Source organism: Drosophila navojoa, chromosome 5 (genome assembly GCF_054131105.1).
Source record: "Drosophila navojoa isolate 15081-1374.11 chromosome 5, UAZ_NAV_1.0, whole genome shotgun sequence".
Lineage (NCBI taxonomy): Eukaryota > Metazoa > Arthropoda > Insecta > Diptera > Drosophilidae > Drosophila > Drosophila navojoa.
The window spans coordinates 20,646,252-20,673,490 of record NC_142893.1 but is presented as its reverse complement, the minus strand read 5'-3'; the positions used below and the strand labels follow the sequence as shown (position 1 = coordinate 20,673,490).

The 27,239-nt window shown below is 39.2% G+C and overlaps 3 protein-coding genes across 27 annotated transcripts in view; 2 read left to right on the top strand and 1 right to left on the bottom strand.

Moving 5' to 3' along the window:
* Positions 1–27,239, top strand: part of sm (heterogeneous nuclear ribonucleoprotein L) — a 196,375-nt gene that overhangs the window by 81,947 nt on the left and 87,189 nt on the right. For all 22 annotated transcript variants that reach the window (XM_089260663.1, XM_089260661.1, XM_089260662.1 and 19 more), the window contains one exon: positions 1,020–1,157. In XM_089260663.1, the coding sequence (XP_089116789.1) occupies positions 1,020–1,157 (138 nt within the window). The remainder of the gene's footprint in view (positions 1–1,019; positions 1,158–27,239) is intronic.
* Positions 7,202–11,289, bottom strand: TTLL6A (Tubulin tyrosine ligase-like 6A). Of its 4 annotated transcripts, XR_016196892.1 has the most exons (6): positions 11,096–11,289; positions 10,352–11,040; positions 10,138–10,291; positions 8,055–9,794; positions 7,487–7,748; positions 7,203–7,428 (listed from the first exon to the last, which is right to left on the bottom strand). XR_016196892.1 is itself a non-coding variant. In XM_089260658.1 (5 exons), exons 2-5 carry the CDS (start codon positions 10,810–10,812, stop codon positions 7,563–7,565), a joined length of 2,541 nt encoding a protein of 846 aa, XP_089116784.1. In that variant the 5' UTR covers positions 10,813–11,014; positions 11,096–11,289; the 3' UTR covers positions 7,202–7,562. The 4 variants fall into 4 exon arrangements, 3 of the variants coding, with proteins under 3 accessions (XP_089116784.1, XP_017961323.1, XP_089116783.1); XM_089260658.1 differs by having other exon boundaries at positions 7,202–7,748; positions 10,352–11,014; XM_018105834.3 differs by having other exon boundaries at positions 7,203–7,748.
* LOC149091166 (uncharacterized) lies at positions 17,610–21,042 on the top strand. Its single transcript, XM_089261978.1, has 2 exons — positions 17,610–20,775; positions 20,849–21,042. The coding sequence occupies exons 1-2, from the start codon at positions 19,783–19,785 to the stop codon at positions 20,969–20,971; spliced, it is 1,116 nt and encodes a 371-aa protein (XP_089118104.1). The 5' UTR covers positions 17,610–19,782; the 3' UTR covers positions 20,972–21,042.

Below are 27,239 nucleotides of genomic sequence, written 5' to 3'. Positions count from 1 at the left end.
CCCTCGAAACAAATTATGCTAAGAGAATTTACCCACTTTTTTTGCTGTTGTATTTTCTTTTTATTTGTTTTATTTATTTAAGTATTTTGTTGACAGCGTCAATTAACGTGAAAACGTATGCAAAATAAAGAATGAAGAAAACTTTGTTTTATTTTGACTTGAATTTTTGTTCGCAAATAAACGAACGTCATTAGAGCCAGGAAAAACGAGAAACTGAAAAATCAATTGCATTTGGGGCTATTGGAAACGGTTGTGCACAACAATTTGACAGGCAGTCTGACATGTGGTCTGCCAGCTAATGGCTAAAGACTTTTAGTTAGTGCATTGATTTTTTAGCTATACAAACACAGAGAGAATGAGAGCGGGGAAAAGGAAGAGGAGGGATGCAGAAAGGAATGTATATTATGTTTAGCCAAAACTTTCAGCTTGTGAAAATATTTGCTTCTTTCAATCTCGAATGCTCCGACTTAGAATTCACTTTTAAAAAACATTTTCAAACGTAAAATTTCGAATTTTTCTCTAGCCTTGCGACAAGCATTTCTTCGTATAAATAGAGAGCCTTTTATACGCGATTATCAAGTAGAGATGGCACCCTGTGTACTGTGGTAAATAATACATTGAACAATTGAAGCTCTGAGAAATTCACAACTAATCTAAAAAACTATTTGTAGTCTTCTCGCCTATATGGAACCGTTGAAAATTATTGGCAGCAAATTTTATGAAATTATAAATAAGAAATATCTCGATATTACGCTGTTGAAGTCGTCGGTGTTCTTTGTTTTGGGTATCTTGCTGACTAGAGAATTCATAGAGCATAATGCATTGATTTAGCTGCATCTGTGTGTTAGTTTCTTTAAAATTATGTAAATGTCCAAAATGATTTGTGTAAAGTAAAAAATGTAAATGTTAAAATTAAAATATGTATGTCCTTTTATCTAACAACTATAACACAAAAAATACACCTGACAAATACGTTGATATCTGACTATATAAAAATATATATATATTACTCTTTACAGTCCACACAAAATCAGAGTCAGCAGCAAGCACTACTGAACAAGTCAAACGACGACCTAAGGAGAAAGCGTCCTGAGACTACACGGCCAAATCACATTCTACTCTTCACTATCATAAATCCTTTCTATCCCATCACAGTTGTAAGTACACACAAAAATTTTTATATACATATTTACAGATAACTAGCTATATATTTACATATAGATAGATAGATATACATATACATATAGATGGATGTACATAAATTTTACTTTCATCTACTGAACTTATTTCGCCTGCTTGTTGTCATCTTTATTGTTGTTGCTTATTTTTGGCCAGAGCCTTAAATCGCACAATATTTTATATGCCCTGTAATCAAGTGTGCGACGTGAGAGTGTATATTAAATTGACGGGGATTTAGTTCCCATATATGTATATCGAAAAATGCAGAAAAAGCTTGGGGCTTAAGGGGTTTCCTAAGCGTTATACAAATATTTATATTTTTATTATATATTAAGTATAAAAATCAGATATAAAATGGAGATGTGAATATGGCAAATTATATTATGTTATTTTATTTTTTTTTTTACACAATTTTTTTTAGAGTTTTCAGAACTTGAATATATTTTATATTATTTCTCCTTTAATGGAATTTCATTAAATATATTTTATTTATATTTTTTAGTTTTATTTATTTTTTTATAATTATTATTAATTAAATACTATATTAATACTTAAAGTTAAGTTTCCATATTATTTAATATCTGAAATGCAGGGTGTTTTCAAGTCGTCTACACTTATCATATTACAGTTTTTTAAGCTACTTTGAGTAAAGTTTTTTGGCAAGGCGATGAAAATACCTAAATCCATGGCAATTTGTTGTGAGTGGCTGCAAAAACTTGTCACACACTTGAGCAGAGCTCAACAAGAAGCACATATATATATATAAGTATACATATACATAAATATATATATATATGTATGTGTGTGTGGATGTGGTTTGTGGTGTGACAACAGTTATTTGCCACACTGTTGCCTCACTGCGTGCGCTGTGTGTCAGCTGAGTGTTGGCAGCTGAAAGGCGGCGGTTCGGTTTTACTGTTAGTTTTTCTAGAGGATTTTTCATTGGTGTCTTTTGTGGAACACTTGCTGCTTGCTTGCTTAGTGGCTTTTGTGGCCAGATATGCTGTGCATACATATATACGTATATATGTATGTATGTGTTACTTTTTAGCTAGAGAACTGGACACAAAATGTGTGACATATTAAAGCGCCAACAAATATGGCTCAAACACTCACAGATTTTGTTTGTGTGTGTGTTTAGCTGAGTGTTTAGCCAGAGTGCATTGTTAGACGTGCAACAACCTACAGCAGCAGCAGCAGCAGCAGCAGCCCAGTTGCACCAACAATATCAACAGCAATTAGAAAAAAACAATGCAACAAAAGTGCATAAAAAATGCATGAAGAACTCAAGTGTTTGCTGCAACACAGTTACAGATGCAAAAACAAATACTGCTGCAGATACATTTAAAAAACGTTAGAGGAGAGGCATCTTCGAAACGAATTTCAAATGCCCTGTAAATGCAGGGATACAATATGATAGAGAGAGAGAGAGAGAGGGAGAATATGGGATCGAAATTGAGAGAGAGAGAGCCAAACTTCTAATCGTTTATTTTAAGCTTCATTATAAAGACATTTTAAATGTTTATTAAATTTTATAAAATTTATTAAATTATTTTGTTAATTTTTTAAATATTATATTAAAATTAAGAAATGTTTTTTATAGGTTTCTTATAATTTTAAAACGATAAACAAAATGATATAACAGTAAAATCATTAAAGATACAAAATTTAAGATAATAGTGAATTAGTTTAATTTCCTGCGCCGTTCAACCATTATGCCCCAAACCTTGTCAGTTTACAGGGTATGCATGCCACGCACACATGTGTTTTGGCCCGCACTGACACAGTTTATTGTCTTTTTTAGCAAAGGCAAAACATTTGGCGGCACAACACAAACAACAACAGCAGCAGTAGCAGCAGCAGTAGCGGAAAAAAAAATGAAACTAACATCAACAACAAATGCGGAAATGTTTTTTTTTTTTCGCTCACTGTACGTGTGTGAGCTTGGCAATTGTATTTTCCAACACTTGAGCCGAGCGTAGTGGCACATAAAATCCTGTGAAGTGGAAAACATGCAGCATAAAAGCGCTGAAAAACTGTAAAACTGCAAATTATTTGTGCCAGTCGTCAGTTGTGAACATACATGTATATATGGGCATGTATGTGTGTGTGTGTGTGTGATACACATGTGGCTATAGAGCGAGGGACATTGCTGGGGATATAGAGCACTACTGGCTGGCTACAGTTGGGCCAGACATGTTAATTCGCATGCAACAAAAGCAAGAGCTCTGTCGCAGCTTTACCAAATTTACCCACCTCCCCCTGCCACGCGCCCTCACCCTGTTTGAACTGGCTGTCTGACTGACTGACTTTTAGCCGGGCGCTATTTTGGTCCTTACAGATTTTGATGCTGCTGTCGTTGCTGTTGCTGTTGTTGTTGCCGTTAAGTCCGACTTGCAGGATTTATATACGCCTAGATTTTTTTTCTCTCAATGCAACTTCTGCTCCTGCTGTCCCGTATACGGCTGCCTGGCATAAATCTTTTGTTGATTTAAGTCATCGCCGTGGGATTCGGAGAGCTGCTGCTGTTGACTGGCTGGATAGCTGGCTGGATGGCTGGCTGGCTGGCTTGTAGATCTGTCTTCCCGTCGGGGCCTATCCTTTATATGCACTCCAGCTGCGAGTGTTTGTCATGGAATTAAGCAATTCCTTTTTGCCTTTATGGCACAAATTAAAAGGCTCTCTGCAGCTGAAGTCAGCCTTACGCCCCCACTCTCTCTTCCTCCTTCTCTTTTCGCATGCATTTCGCTGTGTCGTAATTTTGTCCCAGTGCAAATGAAGATTAAGTGCACATTATGCTTTATGACTGATAAGCGGAAAGTACAAGGAATACGTATATATACATACATTTTATACGAGCTGAACGTGTGCTGCAGATATTGTGCAGGAGGCGAAGCATCAATAAATACATGTGCCAAAAAAAGTGCACCAACATGTTTACGACTTGAGTAATTATTGATGGAATGATAGGTGCGTCATATCCGAGTAGTTTCGCACAGAGTCAAATATATACATAGCAGCACATTTCCACGTTTTATTAAAAGCAAGTTTCAATAGCAACAGATTGCTATAAATTTTATCATATATCATGAGCTTTCACCAAGTAAAAATAAGTGAGGGGGACGTGCTTCAGAGTTCAATCAAAGTACGCAAAAAGTAAAACAAAAACTAACAAAGTTAACCCAATTTGCTGTCCTCTTAGCCAAGTTACGTTAGTTAGTTACTTGGATGGATCGATTTAATTTAAAAATTGCAAGTATTTGCCCAACCCAAACAATGTGCGAAACCACTTTAAAATTAATACCCTTAATGTGATTGAAGCTTTTTGTATATGTTTTAATTTTTTTGTTTTTGTTTCTGTTTTCTTTGCACAATTTCAAATTGAGACATTTCCGAATTCTAAAGAACTTTCGAAAACTTGCAAAGTAGGCAGGAAGTTTGAGCATCGTAGACTGACTTAGCCGAACTAATCGCAAGCTAAACGACCCCTAATAGCAGCCTCAACTTTTGTCAACAATGTAGACAGGCACACGCACACACACACGCACACCCAAAAAAAAAAGAACACTTAGTGTACTATGAGCTAAACTTTTGCCATTGCAATGCTTCAGTCATTTCCGCAGCTTTGTTATAGATGGAGTGAATGAGAGAGGGAGCAGGAGTCGGGACCAAAGAATAGATGGTAGGAATTTTAAGAGCTTATCAGGGAATAAAACGACAACTGCGTGGGCGCTACGCAACCCAAGGGAAGTCGATGAGCAGCATCAAAAGTAGGAGGAGGCTGGTTCGCAGATAAGATTAAAAACTTTTTAATAAGACGACACTAAAAGCATCAAACGGAAAATTTTTGCTGCATATGTGGAAAAGTGCAGGCCAAAGTTTTCAGGCTGGCAAGAGCACGACTTGAACTTTAAGCTGATCTCAGAACAACAGAACACAATCATGATGATGTAGATGTTGATGCTGATGATGATGATAATGATGACGATGACTATGTGTAAGAAGAAGCTGTATAGAATGCAATAAAAGTATTAGCAGCAGGCGCAACAATGTTCAATCAAATATTAAGCGCGCTCCATGCGCCACAGCTGCCACAATACGTTGCAGAAGTCTTTCGCTTTGAGCTCGGCATATGTAAAACCCTCTTTCGAATGGCTTATCAGGGCGCTGTGCTCGACTTTGTTGGCCGAAAGGCAGCCAGCCAGCCAGCTAGTCATTCAGGCAGGCAGTCAGCCATAAGCCAAAAGACTGCCTGACTCTGGCTGCTGTGACTGCTGCTGCACAATTTTCAATATGTGACACATGGCTGAAAAGGCAGCTGCAGCAGCAGAGGCAGAGGCAGAAGCAGCGGCATTCACAACGGCAGTTGCAGCTGAGAAATGTTAAGGGTTTTATGTTGGGAGTAAACGACTAGCACATACCGATAGTTTTTGATATTTAGTTGTTATAAATATAGACAATTGAATATACGAAATATTAAGGTTTGAGTGATATGAATTAGTTTTATAGAGTGAATTGAAATGGAGCTAGATATATGAATATAATTTATAACTTTAACATATATATTTTTAAAGACTGCCCAGACCTAAACCATCTTGTGGATTTATAATCTCTTCAAAAATAATAGAAAATATAGTTATGATACATTCTAAATACAGGAGAATCCCGATAATTCGAAATGACAAGGGGATAAATTTTTTGTTTTTCGATTTACAAAGAAGTTATGATTATTGAGAATTACTGAGAATAGAGTTATTTTTTCGAATTATCGGGATTTTCGATTTAGCCGGGTACAAATTATCCAGACTTGACTGTACAATATGAATGTTATTTGCCGTTTTCTTATTGTTCTCTTAATCTTAACATGAATTATGAATATAGTATAACCACATATAAGATTTCCATATGTAAGACATTTATAGATTCATCAATCAAACTTGTAGCCCCAGTTATAGGTAAAGAGTAAAAGATGCCTTCATAGCTTAAATCAACTTATCTGTTCAGGCATTTATAGTATAAGTTATTGTCTTAAATTTGTCTGGCTGCCTGTATCATACGCCTGCACGAAAAGAGAATGCCCCTACTACACCGCATTTTAAAGAATATTCAAAAAAAAAGGGAAGGCAGGACATGCGTTGACGTCTGAAGCCAAAGCCAAAGCCATAGGACACAGACCATAGAGCATAAGCCCCTAGACCAAAGGCAGGTCCTTTGGCTTGGCGGCACCAGCAGCAGCCGCATCCTCCGTTGCCATCGCCTAGTGAAAAAGTGCGATGGCTGTTTTGCATACGGCGGCAGCAACAGCAGCTAAAAGCGTAGCCAACTGCAGTTTTCAATAATGCAAGTTTGAAGACTGCGCCAGGCGCTCGTGCGCCATGCCCCAAGCCCCAAGTTTAGCGTATTGTGTTGCATTTTGTTTATGCATGCTAGAGCAGCATCAAAGCGCAAAGATGTTGGCAGCTGAGAGTTATCTAGAGGGAATGGCTTCGTTGGGGTTAGGAGAAGTTTTGCATGGGTTGCCTTTGACAAATCAGGGCAGGTGGCTTGGTGGGAGGCTTTCATGCTTATGAACTGGTTGCAAAAGAAGTTTATGAAAATTGTATTGCCACGATTGCGATTGCAATCAATATCAGATGCCGAGGCAGCTCGAATTGAACACGCGAGTATGCTAAATAACTCTTAAAGATATTTCCGAAATAGATCTGTTTATTTTATAAGAAATTCAATGTTTTCTATGCTTAACATAACTATTGAATGCCTTTGTGTATACATGAACTGTTGTTTATTGCTTACAATTATTTGCTTCGTTTTGGACACTCAGAGATGACATTGATCTTGATTTCATCAGGCGTCACATTTACTCGGCTTAAGTAAATACGACACAATAATTAATTTTATATAAGTATATACCAAAATAATCTGTACGCTGATATCTTCCGAAATGATAGTTGAGTATCTAGAAGAGAAGCCCATGAAAACGAAAGAATTTCATGTTTGTTTTCGTAATGTTTTTTTCTTTTTTTTTTTTATCCATATTTGTTACAATTTCGAATATTCGCGGCAAACTTACACTTAAAATTTAAGTTTAAAATACTTCGGTCTTCGAAGGTTTCAATAACGACGAAGTACACTTCAGGTTTTCTCACATAGTAGTAACTGTACTTGCTCATGGGTAATGTTGATGATGATGCTGATGGCCTTCAGATTTATGCGATAAAGAAGAATCGGAAATTACTTTTACTTGCAGATCTTGAAGATATGCAATTGAATGGGGTTTGCTTAGAATGCTTCGGGCTGAGGCACTTACCAACTCTCTCTCTATGTTTCTGTCTCTTACTGTTTCTCTCTGTTTTTCGGATATTTCAATTTAAGATATTCTGCATTCAGTTCATTGCCACCAACATACTTTCCTTAGACTTTTCCTTATCTGTGTTATTATTATATTTGTTATAGGAACTATAAATATTTTTATTGTTCATTTGATGGCGCAGTATTGAATACAGAAGATTTGGAAATAGTCTAATATCATTTTTGGTTAGATCACCGCGCTCGTACATTTCATGGAACAGCTAAGAAAATAGCTCGAAATTAGTTAACATTGAACAGTAATCACCTTTTTTGAACTACTATATCAGTATTGTTGAAATCGTGTCGATCAGTCAATGAAACACATGGGACTCAAATATGTTAAAATACATACGATCGAAAATTCTCAAGAGACTGGATCAAAAACTACGTAATTACGAACTTGACATGTATCGAACTCAACTAGCAAAGTCTAGTTTAACAAATGCGTCTATGATATAGTAGTTCTTATCTGTTAGAAATCAATAGGAACAAGTGATCTTAAAGGGAACTGCCATTCATTTACTTACCACCTCCTTAAACATGCTGTTTTTGACAGCCATTTCACGTTCTGTCCGCCACTCGAAGTGCTGCTGATTGTCCGCCTCGTCGATGGGCTCGGGCAGCCAGTCAATGTTTTGATCGCTGTACTTGCTGAACGTGAGCTCCTGGTAGGACTTTAGCTCGACTTGGTTAAAGGCATTCAGCCTGGACTCAAGCTCGGTCAGCTGGCATGGCATTTGCACAGCCCTACTGCACATTTGCGTTGTGGCGGAAATTTGAGGCCTGGAGCTGCCCGCTATCAGGCGCGAATTGGCCACAATGCTATGCTTGGCCAGGAATTCGGCGTCCAGGCGGGACTCACGCTCCAGGCGACGCGATCGTTTGATGCGTTGCTGCAGCTTGCGATGCTTGGCGCGTCGGCTTGCCTTGGCGTTGGGCACGTGGATGCGTTTGATGCGGCTGGGCGAGATCTCGGGCAAAGCTTTGTGCTCGCCTGCATCGGTTGATTCGTCTGAATCCGTTGGCTTTCTGAACTGCCTTGAAGAATGCCTCGAGGACGGCCTCGGGGATCTCTTTGAGGACGGCGTCGAGGAGTGCCTCGATGGCTGTCCCGAGGATTTCCTAGAGTTCTCTGGATCCTGGCGCCTCGTGACCTCCGTCCGCACCGGCGTATTGCGCATCTGCCACAAGCCCACCCTCTCCTTGCCTTCCGGCTGCTTCAACATCTTGGCCTTCTGCACGTGTATGTCCTTGATTATGGCCAGGGTTTGCATGCGTTTCTGCTTGAGCATTTGCTTGCTCAGCAGAGGTGTCTGCAGTTGCTCATTCAGCTGAGAGTGTTCGTCTTGCAATTGGTTTTGGAGCTGCTCCTGCCTCAAGTGCTCACGGTGGCGACTGTTGCTGGCTATGTTGTCCTTGAACATGGGTATATCCTTGTATTGATTGTAGAACTTGAAGTAGTAACTGATCCGATTACTGTCGGTGGGCGGCATGATGCGCCTGTAGTTGCCCAAATGGCTTTCCTCCCAGGCGATTTGCTGCGCCAGAGCGCCCAGCGAGCACGCCGGATTGTCGTCGGCGCCACCGGCCGGCCGCTGTCCTGAACCGTCCTTGGGCGGAGTGACCACACGGCGTCGATGCATCTGCCTCATCAGACGATCGCGAAGCAGCGCACGATCCTCGCGTATGATCTCCTCCTTGTCGACCAGGGGCATGCTGATCAGGTTCAGAGTATCGCGTATCAGCGGACGCTTGACTTCGAAGTCAACTGGCTCCCCGCCCGCCAAACTGGGCGTGTGATTCACCTCCAGTATGTACGGCTTGAGCTTCCAATCGACGAGTATGTCGAAGCCCAACAGCTGAAAGCAGGCCTGTATCTTGTCGTGCTTCGGGAAGCAGACATGATAATTGTGCTTGAGCACCGGCCAAGCGCTGATCACGGTCTTGATGATCGCGTCGTCCACCGTCGCCCAGAACTCGTCCACATCGTAATTGTGATCGGCGAGCCACTTGTTATATGCACTCAATTTCCGTTTGGAGCCCTTGTCATTGCCAGTGCCCGCATCATAGTTGCAGCTGCGGCGATTCACACAATAGTTGGTCAGGTGCATGAACATATTGTTGCTGTTGCCCAGGGCCGGCGGCTTGTATTTGTGGGTCGCAAAGCGGGCCAGGCCCTCGTTGTAGACAAAGATGCGCAGCGGATCCACTGAAGTGACCAGCGTATAAACACGCAAATCAAATTTGAAGCCATCGATAAGGAGGGGCTAAAGGCAGGGGAAATTGAGAATTTGAATATAATATATGATAATTAAATATAAAGTTTGTCGATAAAATTGACTAAATAATTAAATGATAAATAATATATAAGGGATATAATGAGAAAGAAATGAAAAGAGAGAAGAGAGACAAATGGAAAGAAAAAGGATTTAGATCTATTTCTGTTTGCTTCTGTCGCTTTGACAAAATGATAAATAAACAGGGATCGAGGAAAAGAAAGTGAGAGATAGACTGATTGAGTATGGGTCATTAAGGCTGAAAATCAAAAATTAATTACGAATAATAAAGAAATGAGATTCAACGAACATGATGCTCGTTTGCTTGACTCACCTTTTCAATGTACGTCTGGCAGATCAGTTTCTCCTGTCTGCCCACCGTGCGCAGATTGTTGGTTAGCCAAATACCACGCCCCTGCCCCGATGAATAGGGTTTGAGTATGAACGTGCGCTTGTGCTTGCTAGCATAGACAGCCACATCGTAGGTGCTGAAAGGAAAAAGTTAGCCGAGCAATGAATCGAATTGGTGTAGAGCACTCGCAACTCACTCTGTGGGCAGCAGCCAGGTCTTGGGAAATATGCGATAGTCGCCTGGATACATTTTGAGCATGCGATTCAGATTGCGTGAGAGTAGATCCTTGCGGCAGATTTCCATCATGCCGGGGAAATGGTTGATTTGCTGGAATCGCTTCATGCTCTTCAGTAGATCGAAATGGGGCGTATTATCGCACCATTGAACATTCCACAGGCGATGCTCTGGCACGTGGGTGAGGCCCAGACCCTTCGACACCTTGGCAATCAGTGGAAAGTGGGTGTGCTCCACACAAATGCTGAGCCGTATGCCGCGCACCAGGCGCTTCACATCGGGCGGCTCAAGTTTCAGCCGCGGTTCATGCAACACATTGTGACAGGTAGGTGCTCGTAGCTTCTTTGCATTTTCATTCACCTGCGAAAAGTCGTCCTCGTCCTCGGAGAGCAGCAAATAGGGACTGCCTCGATCGTCTGGCATATAGCCGCCATCGATCGGCCGCCAGTCGGCTGGGACTCTGACATATCCACGGACTCTTGGGTCTATGTAGGATTTGGCTATGGGCGATTTCACTGATGCGGCTCCTTTGCTGGTTTCGGTAGTCCGGAAGTTTTTCCGGGGCTTAGGTATTAGCTTTGTGATATCAAAGTGACGTGTGCATTGATTGGGAACCTTCTTAGACCTAAAATTTTTTTTTAACGTAGTCATCTAAGGTGTTTATTAGTTGGGCAATGTTCTAATGCGTTCATCTCCCATATATTACCTTTGCCTGGGAATTGATAAAAAGCAAAAAGATTGCGAGTACCTAAAAATTTTGACAATCAAACGGCTGACATTGAATGCAAATGAATTAAATTTTTGGAATTTTTATTTTCTATACACTTTTGATATCCATCAATATTTCCCAAAAATATGTTATGGCCTTTGTTCTGAATTTTCGACTGATTAAAAAAGGACGTGTATTTGTGTACATTATTATTTGATTATTATTTTATTGTCAAGGTTTCTGATTTCTAAATTTCTCTAATTAAACAGGTTATTTTTTTTAAATTTATTTTTATTATAAATTTTATAGTATTTGCTTAGATACTTTTAAATAATTTTAATTTGTCTTAAGAATAATAAACAAATTTATATTTGCCTTAAATTTATCTAAAATATTAATGAACAAATATATTGCCTATAATAAATAGAATATTTTTACGATTTATAATATAAATAAATATATAAATGATTTGTTTTGAATTATTTATTATATATATTGCATTTTCCATCATCAGGCAAATGAAAAAATTCGAAGGGAAGAATATTTATTTTATTTATATATAATATTAGTTATTTGTTCATTGTCGCTCTTCATTTATTATTTCAGAGTGTGAGATTTTGGGAATATTCTCTATAATGTTTTAGAAATTATTTTGCATTCAGTGTCATCTTCAATAGCTCTGCTTCATTTTCATGATCATATAAGAAAACCTGAATATGAACTTGGCCAACGCCTGGGTTTACCTTGCCCTTGTCGGCTGGCATCGCATCACAGCCACCTGTCGCATTTGGCTTCATTGTCAAAGCCAAGCCACAGAGAGCGAGTTATGTAATAGCGCGATGTTAGCTGATATGCCAGCATGAGCTGAGCCATGATTAGGCAAGATGTTGATCGTTGAGCACATAGAGTGCCCCATTAACCGCAGTTTAATCAAGTTTTAGACTTTTGCGGTTATTAGTTCAGGCAGTTATGGTAGTAGAACAGCAAGCTATCCATATACATGACGAGCTAATATTTGTTGGTTTTGTATGCTTGGTTAACTAAGCTACAACAGCAACAACAACAACAACAACTTGTTGTAACCCCCCAACAATTGGCTTGCACTAGTGACACCACATTACCCCGTGTCACTGGCTGCAGCTATTGCTGTTGCCTTTTGGCCGCTTTATCGTTAATTGTAATTGCTGTTGTATCGCATTACAAACCTCTATCTCATTTTGCATTTTGGTTAGCTTCGGAAAGTGGCTTAGCTGCGATATATATATATATATACATGTATACTGCTATATCTCGTTTTTGGTGCATGGCAAACGGAGCGTGTAATTTGTCAAGTTTATTTGGTTGAGCGACGTTCTATTTTTTTGTTGCATGCTTTATTTTGACTACACACTCCTTCTCTCTCTCTCTCTCTCTCTTTCTATCAGTGTTTTTTTTTTGGGCACGCCCTCTTTAGCTCACTAATTGGCTGCCCAGTTGCGCTTAGCTCTCGTTGTTGTTGTTGTTGTCGTTTTCTATTTGTTTTTGTATTGTTGCTAATTATGCGCGCTTTGTCTTTGTACATTTTTTGGTAAACAGGAAAAAAAATGAGTGTTGGCTACTTTTAGCTCTTTTAAATATTAATGATAGTGCACGCACAGATGCGAGCGGCTGTTGACATGAATAAGGATAAAGCGTGTCTGGCAGGCGAACGAACAAATAGATAAGCGACAGAGAAACGTAGAGAAAATAACGATTAACAAGCTAGAAGTGGTGTGAGAGTGCATAAGTGGTGCTGGTGCTGGGGGCGGGGACTTCTATAGTAAGCTGAACATTTTAGCTAAATTGGAAAAGTTTCTTTATTGTTGATATGCTAAAAGTGTATTTTTAGCTGCAGAAAATGTGCTATAGATAGAGTCTGAAAAAGAAATGCATATAATAAATATAAAATCGGTATATATATGTATATAATTTAATATAACATTTAAATGAGATTGTTCGCTTTAATTTTATGAATTTGTTTTATAAACCATTTAAAAAAATTTTTTTTTGCTCTATCATGTAGAACATTTTGGAAAAAATCAACTTAAATATTTCTCTATATATATATATATATATTCATATGTTAAAAAAAAAAAAAAAATCAATTTAAATATATAATAATATAATTATACTCACATATTAAATTCGCTATAATTTATATTCATATATTATATTTTTACAAAATTAGATCTTCATTAATATCATACTTCTCTTCGACTTGTACTCTTAAAATTCAAATAAAAAAATATGTGACATACAATTTCATTTCGAAATCATAACAAAATCATAAAATTAATGCGTTTAATATCTCATCTATATAATTTCATTTGTCAGCCATAACAAAGACTAATTCGGATTAATATCAAAATCGCATTCTCTTCTCCTGTGCCTTCTAATTGGCTCAAGCGATAAGCTCAAATCAATTAAAAAATTATAAAATTCTCAACAGTTATTTTTAATAATAACTTGTTCATCGCAGTGCGCATCAACGCGCTTCAGATTTTACGAATATAAACATTTTTTCAAAGTGTATTTGTTGCAGCTTGTTAAATATTAAATGAACTACCTTTTTAATCAAGTGGGAGCAACAAAAATGTGTATGAAATAAGCTTATGCCAAAGTGCATTAAAAATTTACAGGTGTGCACATTTAATTTTCAGCTGCAAGCCAAAGCGAAAAATCAGAAATAAGGGAGCGCAAAGGAAACAAAAAAAGTGGAAGAGTCGAAAAAAGGCGGGCCGAAGCGGAAATCTCTCGCGTAATAATAAAAAATTTAACACAAAACAAACAAAACTGGCAAGAAAGAGAGCAAAGGCTGCAAGCGAGATAGACATATTTAAAATATTAGCTAGAGTGAGCACGAGAGAGAGAGAGAGGGAGAGGGAGAGTGTGGGAGAGCTGAGCACATAAAAAATGGGCTCATAAAATTGCACTTTGATAAAAAAAAGAAACAGTGGGCAGAAATGGAGCATAAATTACAATGTGTGTATGCGGTGTGTGGGTTTGTGAGCAGTAGGGTGTATGTGTGCATGTTTGTATATGTGTGTGTGTGTGTATCTGCTGGTAAAATCCTTTCTATTTATATGCGCCAGCGGCTGGCTAATGCTCAATCTCTAGCTTCGTTTTCCACTAAGCGCACATTAAAAATTAATCTTTTAATTACAGCGCCCAACTACAATAGCAATAAGGCGCCCAATAATCTGTGTCTGTGTGCGGCTGTGTGTGTGTGTGTGTGTATGTGTGTGTTTGCATAGGCGCTTTTGTGCAGCTATTAATTACTCGTACTTCCCATACGATATAGATCTTTTTAAATGCACGCCCACACGACCGCCCACCCACACACACACACGCAATAATTGCTGTAAAGCCCAATGCGACCACGCCCCAATTGTATATGCTGCTGCAAATGCTTTGTTAGCTGGGCGGCCATTTTGTGTGCATTGGCAGCCATTTTGTGAGTCTTGCAATGCGCCCCCAAAAAAGTATGCAATAAAAATGAATTTCGCGCTGCTGCAGAATCTTGGCACACATGAAAACAATAACAAAAGGTAGTGAAACTATAACAAGAAGAAGAATAAGAAGCAACAGCAACAGCAGCAGCACCAGATTCAGCAGCAGCAAAAGCAACAACGAAAGCTGTAATAATAATAACAAGAAATTTTTACTGCTGCTTTAGACGGACTCAGCCACGTGACTTTGCAGCCAAAAATCCGCAACAGCGTAACTCAAAATTTAAGGTTCTTGTGCTAAGCACTTGAGCTGCTTAGGGGCCACGCCCAGGCACACACAGCCATTGGCCTAATCCTAAGCACAGTTTTCACTTGAAAACGATTTAGGTTTCTGTCACAATTTCTGGATTATACTCCACACAAAGATAGAGAGCGAGAGAGAGGGGGAGCCCGCCCACTTTTAATTGCTTTCAATTGACCGCGCCCAGCCAAAAAACTTCGGACATAAAGTTAACGCAACAATAGCTGTAGCACACATTTGATTTTAATTGAATTTTGACCGCATACACTTTAAGCATTAACATTGTGAGGGGGCGACGGGGACAGCACTCTCCATTGAATGGAACGCGCTTTTGATGCCAAAACTTTGTGTGCACTGTGTGTCCCGTCTTCCCCCAAACACGCACACAAATGCGTTAAAATGTCCTGTAAAGTGGGCTGAAACTTTCCTAATGGAATTAAAGAACATACTCGAAATTGCTCTAAACGCCTGTCTAGTTGAATGAAATAGTTAAAACATTATGTTCTGACATTAGATTTGGGATGTAGATAAAGAGTTGACGAAGAAGAGAGAGAAAGTTAGAGAATGAGAGAAGGAAAGACAGATAATAAATCCGCAGTAGAGCTTTTATTCCATTGTTTATTTCAGAATATATACAACTGACTTCTTAAGCAGAGTGTTCCTATTGTTCTTCGAATTGAGTTAAAAATTAATTTTACTTTGTTAATTAAGCGAAAATATTTATTATAAAATTGAAGAAGTTTTTGCTTTATGAAACGGAAATTTTTTAACAACTCAAATAGACTTCATCAAGTACAAAAAACGCGTAATTTGTTTTACTGTACAGACGGGAAAAAAACATATACTATGTACATACACATATAAGTAAGAAATTCATAAAGTTGAGCTTAAAAGAGCTTATATGATGTGCTCATATTTTGTTGCATTTCAAATGGAAATGGAATTACATAAATATACAAATGAAATGCATTTGTTGACGGAACGTATACAACGTATAATCCGGCATTCAGAGGACATTCGTATAAAGGGGGATATATGTATATGGGCCCAACTTGAATTTCAACCGCAGCATGACAATCATTTCAAACATTTGGACAATCCGGCGGACATTTGATTGTTGTTTGGTCGTTGATTTATATGCCAGTCAGACGGGCGTGTGTGCCTACACACATACATATACATATATTCGTTCTATGCATATATATAAAGGCACTCACTATAGCCGTAATTATGCATGAATCACGAAAATCAACTGCTGCTGCTGCTGCTGCGGTGCTGTTGGCTGCTGCAACAAGGCGGAGCAATGTGAATCTCGACCCGGAACGCATGAATGAACCGCCCCAGGAGCATAAAACAAAAAATAATAAAAATATAAAATATATGCACATAAATTTCATCAGGCCGGGCGCAATGAAAATGTTGAAATGTTCAAATGCTCGCACGTAATACTCAGAAAGAAAAAAGAAGAAGAACAAACAACGAGTAAATAAAACAACAACAAAAAGTTCATTTGTAATGCAAAACAAAAAGCGAAATGGAAACAAAACTAGAAAACGTGGCCCGCAAAACAAAAAGTTGTGCGCAAATCTTTTGCTTTTTATTTTACAGCAAATTTTACTTGAGCTTTGTTCTCGTTTTATGGCATTTATTTTAGTTGTGCTCAAATTTAACAGTCGCTGCAGCAGCAGCAAGAACAGCACGAAGCATGCAACATGCTTCAGAGCTGCAGCAGCGAAAACGACAGCAAGGACAAGTGGCTGAGACGACGCTGCTAAGTATGCAACACTTTTTTCTCCTTGTTTTGCTTTGCACTTTGCCTCGTGCACACTTACCGGAGCGAACGAGCGAGCAAGCGAACGGAACATTTTTAGTCTATCTATAGTATATATGAGTTTGTGCCTCACTCTAGATCTAGATAGATAGATTTGACTGCATAAACAGTTGATTTTATGTGTTTACACTTGAGTCAAGCGCAGATAACGCCAGAGTTGAGAATTGAGCTGAAAATGTGCTTTCATTTTTGGGAAATTTTAAATAAATTTTAGTCACATGTGTGAAGCTGAAAATTCGATTTAGATATTTGATGTAGATTTTATTATATTATTTTTATATTTTTTATTACGTTCGTCTAATATATTTATTTATGCAAATATGCATATGCAAATCCATATGTGTTTCACTTTTAAAGTGCAAATTCGTAAATATTTCAGCCTTTGTGACATAGAGACTTATGAATTTATTATTTATGATTATATGCATATATTTATGTTTACATATTCATTTATTTATTGTATGCGTATATTTTTGATTAAATATGTATATATTTATTTTAAAAAATATTTTAAGTATTTTGTATATTTTTTTATGCATAATTTTAGTAAATTTCATTTCAAGCTTACATCTGAAATATTTCTCTCAATTTCAAAATTATTTTTACCATCAAATCTTCGCCGGTTTTTTCCAATAATCAAAATCCTTATATACTTAGCTTACTTCAGTACGACTTGATTATGATTATCTTTAGCTAAGTAAAGAAGTCGTGTGTATTTTTCTTTGATAATGAACTTTTTAATTTGCTAATGCCTGAGAAAGCTTGTAAAGACTTTTTGGGACTTATGTAATTCTGATGCTGGCATAAAGATACGAGTCTTTCTGAAATTCAGAACAAATTTGTATTATATACGAGCATATTATATTATATTCTCCACATCTTTGTATAAACTCATTCAGATTTTCTGTTATTCGGTAATCATATACTTCTACTACTTCAAGACAAGTTAAGCTCCTTATTCTTTGGTAAATCAAGAAATTCGCGTGTGTTACTTCTCGGAAAATAAACTTTTTAATTTGCTAATGCCTGTGGATACAAATCTTGAACTTCTGTGGAAACTTCCGTTTTGGCTTTAAGTTTGGTAGCGCTCAAGTTTTGTTTTCATATTATTTTTGTGTCGAGCTCGTTTGGAGTGTATTCATGAAATATTTATTTAGATGTGTGTCTCTCTCTGTGTGTGTGTGTGGCATGCCGCAACAAATTGCATGCAAAATGACGCCTGGCAACGGGGTCATGTTAAGAAATGTGACACCTCTGGCAAGGTGCGGGGCAGGCCGAGGTGACGGCTGAGCCAGGACACGTTATGGCCAGGTGAAATTGCCAGGGCATTGTCAATGTCATAATTTGCCATAATGTGAGCCAGAGGGCAGAGCAGGGAGGGTTGAGGATGAAGGGGGGAGGTTGAGGCAAAAGTTGCCCTCCATTGTGAATGTGGATGCTGATGATGTTGCATGTCCATGTCGAGAGATGTCGATGGCGATGTCGAGATGTCGATGTCAATGTCGTTTAGCTTTTGCCAACGGCCACACGGTTTCCCTTTTTCCTCTTTATTGTATGTGCATGTGTGCACGTATGTGTGTGTTCAACTTAGTTGCTAAGTTAACGATGCGCCATGACAACACTCCATCAACATGGACAGCAGCAGCCCAGTTAGGCAGCGATGCAGGCGAGGAGGCGAGGCCGGTCCTTCATCTCCATTTCCTCCGCACTCACTTTGCTGTGCAGCTGAATCGTGCCATGTCCTTGGCAGCGCATTGTCAACATTAACAGAGCCATGAGGCACAAAAAGGCATATCCAATTGCAAAAAAAAAAAAAAACAAGAAAGCAAGAAAAAGCAAAAGGCAAAAGCAAAGGCAAAGGCAAGGCAGGCACGATGAGAGGACGCATGCTGATAACAAAGCGTATGTCGAGGCAAACGCAAACATTCAACTAACATTAGTGCCACGCCTCAAACATGCACACACACACACACTCACACACTGGCAGAGCGAGCGGAAGAGAGCAGGGGGGGCGAGGCAGGGCATTTGCTGCCTCTTCGCCTCGACTTTGGTGTCTATTTTACTTGGTCATTAAATTTGGATTTTGTGCTGTGCATATCACAAGTGCTTGACTTTGCTGTTAAATATACACAGACATACACACACACACACACGTACATCCCTGCGCACATGTAAATACACGTGCAGGTCTTTAGTGGCCCCTTTTGTGTGTGGCAACCTTCGGTGCAACAGCAGCTCGTCTGCTTCCACTTTGCTGGTTGTGCTTTTTGCATGCTAAACACACATATACACACACACACACACTCACACATCCACTCTTCTACACATTTGCCTTTCACACACTGTGCTTCCGTCGAACTGGAACCACTTTTGGCCAGTGCTAAACAACGTTCATGCTGTCTGTCCGTCTGCTCTGTAGAAGTTTGTTTTTGTTTTACTTACGGGTTTGAGCCTTTTGTGGTTTTAGTGGTTATTTCGCCCACATCCCACTAGCATCATGGCTAAAAGCGGATTTTTAGGCTCTTTATGCGCCAACAACAACAACAACAACAGCAACTGCCAAATGCAAAATTGAGTTGTTCGGCAGACTGAGAGCTGCCTATCAGAGAAATCGATTCGCAATATCAAGGTACATCAGTTCCGGGAAGTGGATAAAGCTTTGTGTAATATTCAGAGATAGTTGACATCAAAGTAAAATGAAAATAAAGCTGAAATATGTAAGAATGGGTAAAATAAATATTTTTTTTGCGTACTTCTTGCACTTCACTCACTAAATTATGCAATACGAAAGTGTTATTAATTCTTTAAGAATGATCTCATGCCATTATATAAGAATCCAACACCACCTCTAGCACGTTTTTAGCTGATATGCACTCGGGAGAAAGTCAATAAATTAATAAGCTCTGGTAATTGAAATGGAGAAACACGTTCCAATGCGACATTTAGCATTGCGATCAAGCCAAACCATGCTCGACTCTGTTCTCTGTTATGTTAACCGTTAGTCGCACCTTTTGTTCTAAGCGAACATAAAAGGCATGCGGGTCTTCTGGACTTCATACAGTTTCGGAGTTGTCAGCGCCTTGACATGTACGCGATACGTTTCTGCCTCATCGCCTGCTTCATCGTTCAGAGCACGACGAACGGTGCTGATTTGTATCGGGATATAGGCATGAGCATGTTTCGGCTACATCGTGTAATACAGGGCATGTCGCTATTGGCTGATCAATTTACCGATAGTACGGATGCAACGATTGCAGCAACTGGTGGACTAACAACGGCTGAAGCGACAACAGTTGCAACTATTGCTCCTGCGACTGTTGCTCCTACAACTGTAACAACAGTCGCAACTGATCCACCAACAACCGTTGCTCCAACGACAGTAACAACTATTGCTCCTACAACAGTGGCACCTACAACAGTTGCTCCTACAACAGTTGCTCCTACAACAGTTGCTCCTACAACAGTTGCTCCTACAACAGTTGCTCCTACAACAGTTGCTCCTACAACAGTGGCACCTACGACAGTTGCTCCTACAACAACTGCCCCTACAACAGTTGCTCCTACAACTGTAGCTCCTACAACAGTTGCTCCTACAACAGTGGCTCCTACAACTGTTGCTCCTACAACAGTGGCTCCTACAACAGTTGCTCCTACAACAGTGGCTCCTACAACAGTTGCTCCTACAACTGTTGCACCTACAACAGTTGCTCCTACAACCGTAACAACAGTTGCCCCTACAACTGTTGCTCCTACAACAGTTGCCCCTACAACTGTTGCTCCTACAACCGTAACAACAGTTGCCCCTACAACTGTTGCCCCTACAACTGTTGCTCCTACAACAGTGGCTCCTACAACAGTGGCTCCTACAACAGTTGCTCCTACAACAGTTGCTCCTACAACAGTTGCTCCAACAACCATAACAACAGTTGCTCCTACAACAGTTGCTCCTACAACAGTTGCTCCAACAACCGTAACAACAGTTGCTCCTACAACAGTAACAACTGATCCTCCAACGACTGTGACAATAGATGTTACAACAGCAACAACACCAATGCTAACAACAACAATTGCGTCTACGGTATATATCTCTTTATTTATCTCTTTCTAGCATGTTCTCTTCCCTCTAACTTTTCTATTTTCTTCTCCTATAGATAAACCGAATCTTCATAACAGTTCGAAATAATGGTGTTGTTGTGTTTCGATTCGAAGTGAATTGCGAAAGTCTTCAGTTGATATTTGGTGCCACAAATGTCTCTGCTTGCGATCTCATCTAAGCTTAAAAATATATTTATTGTTTTATATTATATTAAGATATTTAAATGAGAATAAATTTCTAAATGTTGTATGCTGTAATAAATATTAAATTTATGTAGTTGAAGAGCTGAAAATCACTTAAAGATCTATGTTAGTTAAATATTTGAAAGTATGGCACATACAAGCTTCTTATGCTGTGCACTGATTACAGGGTATATGGTAGGATCTATTTATATGCTCTGCATAACTCCTAAGTTACTTAACATTATTTTTGTATGATTCAAAATGCATTTGTCTTAAATATCAAACACATCATATATGCAATATATTAATCATATATACATATATATCTTTTATATATTATTCAATATTATATATTTTACTAAAATCACTTTCTTCACTCTCTCTTCTCTTTTTAGGTAAGTTGATTGCCTTTCCATCTGTATTTAATTAATTTGTGCGTGAGTTTTAGTTGTAAGAAATTGATTTGAGGATACTTTTGACTTTGCTGTGCTTTGGTTCGCCTTATCGAAACTTTAGCTACAAACAGAGCAGCCAATCAATTGACTTTTGCTGCTTATCCACAATCAAGCTGCCAGGCTTAAGCCATCAAAGGCACATCAAACATAACAGCAACAACAATAACAACAACAACAATAAAAGCCAGCAATAAGCATCAACAAATCCAACGGCTGACCCAATAAATCACTAGAAATTTTCACACACAAACAACACTCGAATATAATCTTTGAAGTCCCCCCGAGGGCACAAAAAAAAGTACAAACAAGAAAAAAAACAACAACAACATGATAAAATATGAAGAAGGAAAGACGGAAAAGCTGATATAAGGACCTAAAACTTGCTGCGTAATTCCCACGATAATAATCATAATAAAAATCAAGCGAGCGATAAAGCATAAAAGCAAATTACAAATAAAATCTACACAAACTTCCTGAAAGGGGGCAACGCTGTGCACTCGATGTGATGCCAGATTGTTTGCTGTTCCTGTTGTTTCTGTTGCTGTTGTTGTTGACGATGCTTTGGGACGTCGCACATAAAAATAAAAGTTTTTTCCGTTGAGCATATTCCATGAGCGGAAAACTTGCACATTGTCAAAAAATATGTTTCAGCCTGGCCAGCGTTGCCAGACATTTATGACGTGTGTATGTGTGTGGATGTGTGAGTTGCCCTCGCTGTTCTCTTCTTTTGCTCTTCTTCCATTTTTTCTGCAGCTCACGTAGTAGCCATTTTTTCACTCTTTCGAGAAAACTTTTCTCATAAAGCGCCCGCACGAATATCGCACGTATTAGGGTTAAACTGCCGCTGCCGAACGTTAGAGGGCGCCACTTGGCGTTCAAAAAATGATTTATGCTGATGAATTACTTGAAAATGTCATTACATTATGAGTGGGCGAGAAATTCATTAAGTTGTCAAATGCAAGTCAACACAATACAATTTTTTTTCTTTTATTATTATTATTTTTTTTTTTCGTTCTCCACTTGACGGGGACATGACACTCGCACAGCGCAGTTGAGTCGATGAAATGGGAAGCTGCTGGGAGCGTTATTGGCGCATGAAAATTTTATTGAGAATATGCAGAGAAAGGCGAGAGAATAAGAAGAAGAAAATCCTAACGAAAATTAGATTCTGTGCGCACACAATTGAAATGTCAAAATGGGCGCCAAATGCTCTGACTGATTGGCATTAAATAGATTTTGTGGGCTATAGGCCTTGGCAACAGCACACAGCATATGATATGATAGTGCTTAAGAGATTTAGTCAGAGATCTCATTGAGAAAATGTGGCAGAAATCTTGAAATGTATAAATTCTTGAATGGTATTTCAGAGGGCTTCTATACATACTATATACAAATATTGTATAGCTATAATACCACAGCGCTTCAAGCATTTGCTGAGTAAATTAAACAAAATGATAAAATTATTTCAAAAATTAGAAGATGAAAAAATTTAACCTATTTAAGAGTTTTTCAACTCTATTTAGGCGCTCAAAAATATTTTTTTTTTTTAAAGCCATATTCAAGAGTTAACCATATCACATATGACCATGATTCTCGCTTGAAATATCACCGCAATTTCTAAACAGAGCTGTTTCTCAATAAAATGGAATAGTTTTGTCATTTGGCGAATGGCTTTCGCTCGCATTTCTGAAAGGTTTTCCACGGAAAACTGTTTTTACCCGGATATGGAATTGCAATTGCATTTGCAGTGACTGCCGCCATTGTGTTTCCTGCACGAAATGCGCATTCATAATCGAAAATTATGTGCTCTGCTAAACATTTCGGTTATCAGTCAGCGGCCACTTTCAATAATGTGCAGGCCAACTGCAACTGGGCTATGCTCATTAATCAGGCTGACTGAAATCGAAAAATTAAACGTTAGATGGGCGACTAAGATGCCCTAGAAATTGTTGAATTGGTAAGGAAATGAATATGAAATTTAATGAGAAATGATAAAATATTTAGAAAATTCTTTAAAAGCTATTTTTAGCTTGATAAAAGACAAAGTCTAAAACTGCACATTCAGTATACCCGTTGCTCATTTATTATAATAGGGTATTTGGCACTGTTTATTGACTGGGCTGCAACATTTGTTTCAATCATTTTGCAGCCAGCAGCAGCAGCAGCAGCAGCGGCAGCAGCACGCATACGTCTCATTGTTCCATTGTGTCCATGCGGAGCGCATAATTAAAACCGCAAATAGTGCAGGCACACAGACCCACATGTGATATGTGATATGCATCACTCACTCACACACACACGCACACACACATGCTCGCACAACCAATGGTCACCATGGCCAACTAATAACTAGCGCTAAAGTCAGTCCAGCCCAGTCCAGCAAATGAGCTGAGTCGGGCCGGGGGTGGCGCAAAATGTTGTGCAGCGGGCGTATTATTCATTGTTAGCTGACATGTGAGCTTGTTCGCTGGGGCTTCAAACAAAGCACCTTTCGAATTTTAATTATGCGCCTGGCAGTTAATTAGCCGGACCCAAATGCAAGCAAATCCGAATGCTGGCCAAATGCCTGGCCGGGCTAAAAACATTTAAATGCTCGGCAAATCAACCACATTGCGTATACGCGCCGTGTTAAACTTTAAATATAGCCCGCTGCTCATTTATTGCGTTTCGATTTCAAATGCACAGCGCGTGGCTATAGCCGGGGGCGGAGCGGGCGTGGCTGCGGTACACCTCCTGCTGTCTATTGTCGCGCTTTAATTATCCAAATTAAAATTTGTCGCATGCCAATTGCTGGGGCCGGCATTGATTAAGTTGCCCATTTTAAGCCCATTTATTGTGTGCCTTTCAGCTGATTTGGTTAATTTGGCCAACCGAAACAAAAAGTTGACCCCGCCGAATCAGCGGCAGCTGCTGTTTTTGGTCACTCTTTGGTAAGAGGCTTTGCGGCTAGCGTGGCATTCGTGTTCGCGCTTTATTAAATTTGTTGCATTTTTAGTATGAATATTTCACGATGGATTTTGGCGGGCCTCAAATGTGCTTACTGTGCGCGTACATGTGTGTGAAGGCGAAAATTCGGAAAAACTGATTAAATGTGCTTAATTTTGAAATGTAATGCAGAAGGCCTAAATGTTTTAGATAGTTCAAAATATACTTAAACTATAATCAGATTTACATTGAATTAAGCACTGAGAAAAATTATTTGTGAACATTTATTAAGCTGAAATGAAGCATAGAAAGGTTTGAAAAATTAAGTTTGAAACATTTTTTAGAAAGATTAGAATATCTTAATATATAGGCTATATAGAGGCTTTTATAGAGGCTATACATATGAACTAAACTCTTCTAAATTGCATCGCTTAATTAAGCACAAGTAGTTGGGTTAAAAAAAAGGCAACTGTGGCAAAGATGAATTTTGTTTATTTATATTTGGGCCATTTGGCATGTCTTTACCCTTGGCCCTGGTGTCATTATCTGTGGCCATTTTGCTGAAACTATGGCCCAAAGGTAAGGCAACGCTTATCAGGACCTGTGACAGTTGCCTTTGACTGGCCTCTAACAATTTTTCACCTGCTTAAGCATGCTGGCGACCCCCAGCGCAGAGCGCATAAATACGTAAACCGCAGAAGCTCTAGTTCCCAACTAAAATTGTACGGTCAATCAAGTACGAGCAGAGCTCCAAACTAATGCCTAATGCGGACTAAGCCTTTTCAAACAGCTAGTGAGCGAGCGAGCGAGCGAGAGTGGGTGAGAGGGGGCGAGGATGGGACCTCAGGGTGCAAAAAAATTAATGTCTGCTAATAATTCAAGTGTCGAGGCTTTTCGGACAGGACAGGAGTGTGCGTAAATATTCTAACGCACAATTAAATGGAATGTGCCATAAATATTGCGTATACGACACGTAAATCAGCAGCGTCGAGGGTGGCCCAACCCCCAAAGACTGATTATGCAAACAATTAATCTCGAAAATGTTTATTACCAAAGCCAAAGCCAAGACACACGCATTAGTTAGCACTCCCTCGGGTATATCTATCAATGTGTGTGTGTGTGTGTGTGTGTACATGGATTCGTTTAGTGTTCGGGTAATTTACGCAGACCCAGCAAATAAATTGGTTCTTTGTCTTCTGTACGTGCAGTAGAAAATCAATTGTTAAGTGGCTTTCGGCTTGAAGCGTCAACTGCAGCAGCAGCAGCAGGAGTAGAATGAGCAGGAGCAGGACTAGCAGGAGTAGAGTGCGCAGCGGCAGCTAAAGCAGTAAACCGGATGCACGCCATTTTGCAATCACATTAGCCAAAGCGAGCGCCAAAGCAGGAAGTTGCATGACAGTTGTTCCTCTTCTTCTCGTTGTTGCCGTTGTTATTACCAGCCGGAAATGAAAGCCACAGCGGTTAAGAGCAGCAAGAGCATTTGTCGCCTCCCTAATACTCGGACAACTCGGACAACTCAACAACTGGCAACTGGCAACGTCAGTTGACCGCAGCATTAAGGCAACATTTGTTTTCGACACAGCCGCATCTGAAAGCAAAGAAAGAAAAAATAAAGTTGGCATGCTTTGGATGAGAGTGCTCGACTGCCAAATGCCTTGTGAAGAGAAAGGAAAGAAGAGATTCTGAGCAAAGCAAAACAAAAGTCCATGTGAAAATATTAGCTTTGTGTGGGAGTGAGCGAGAGTTAAATTGAAATGTTGTTGAGCCGTCTCTATATCAAGTATTTTATGAAGAAATTTCCAAGTTTTCTAGTCTAGATCTTGACTTATAGATAATATGGTGTAAATTATGGTTTTATAACTTAATAACTGAAGAAATATTAATATTTGAATTAAATTAAAACGAAACTATAGGAAGTCTGCACATAAAAATTCAGCATAATATCTTTTATAGACTCCCAATTCATTTAGGTTTCAGATTTGCTGTAAATGATAGTAAAACTCAGTTTATGATTCTATAAGAAGTCTGCATACCAAATTTCAGCAACGTAGCTTTAACAGATTTCGAGTTCCTTTGGATCTCAAATGTACGGTAAATGAAAATAAAACCTAGTTTATGATGCTATAAGAAGACTGCATGCCGAAATTCAGCCTTGTTGCTCAAGTCGATTCCGAGTTCTTTAAGGTCAGGGGTCAAATTCTGCAGGACATGGCTTGTCAGCTGCACGCTTATTAAGCGCTTATACTCTTAACAGCAGAGCATGCCTAATTTCCTCTTTTTTTACACATTTAATGCTGCCTGCGGGAGGTATCAGAAATGTCGAGAGTAAAAAAAGGAAGAAAGGAAAGCTGAAAAATACTTCTACTCAAGTCTTTGTAACCGAAAAATGTTCAACAATGCAACACAAATTGCATTGCAACCGCAGCAGCAAGCGCGGTTTTTGTCCTGCGCATCCCCGCAGGGGGCGGGAGTCTGTGTTGACCACAGCTGGGAATAGTTGACCAGTGCAATATTTTGACTTGGTCAGCTTTAAAATGGCTGCACAATGAGCTGAAAAAAGAGAGAGATGGAAGAAGAATAAGGAGAAAAGAAAAATGACTTGAGGCCAAGTCGGATGCAAAAAAGATGCAAGTCGGGTTAAAGTGTGACCCTCTGTGTCATTTGTTATGGTCAACGTAATTGGCGTGGGCCGGAATCGAGACAATTGAAGGCTACGGAAAAAGTGCGGGGCGTGGCAATGCGAAAAGGGAGCAGGGCGCGTTTGTCTTTGCTGCATTTCCATTTCGTTGATTAGGAGGAGGTGGCTTATATAATTGACAATGACAGAGCAGAATGCAGTGACACAGTGAGAGTAAAAGTGACGGAGCGCAGAAAATGAAACAGA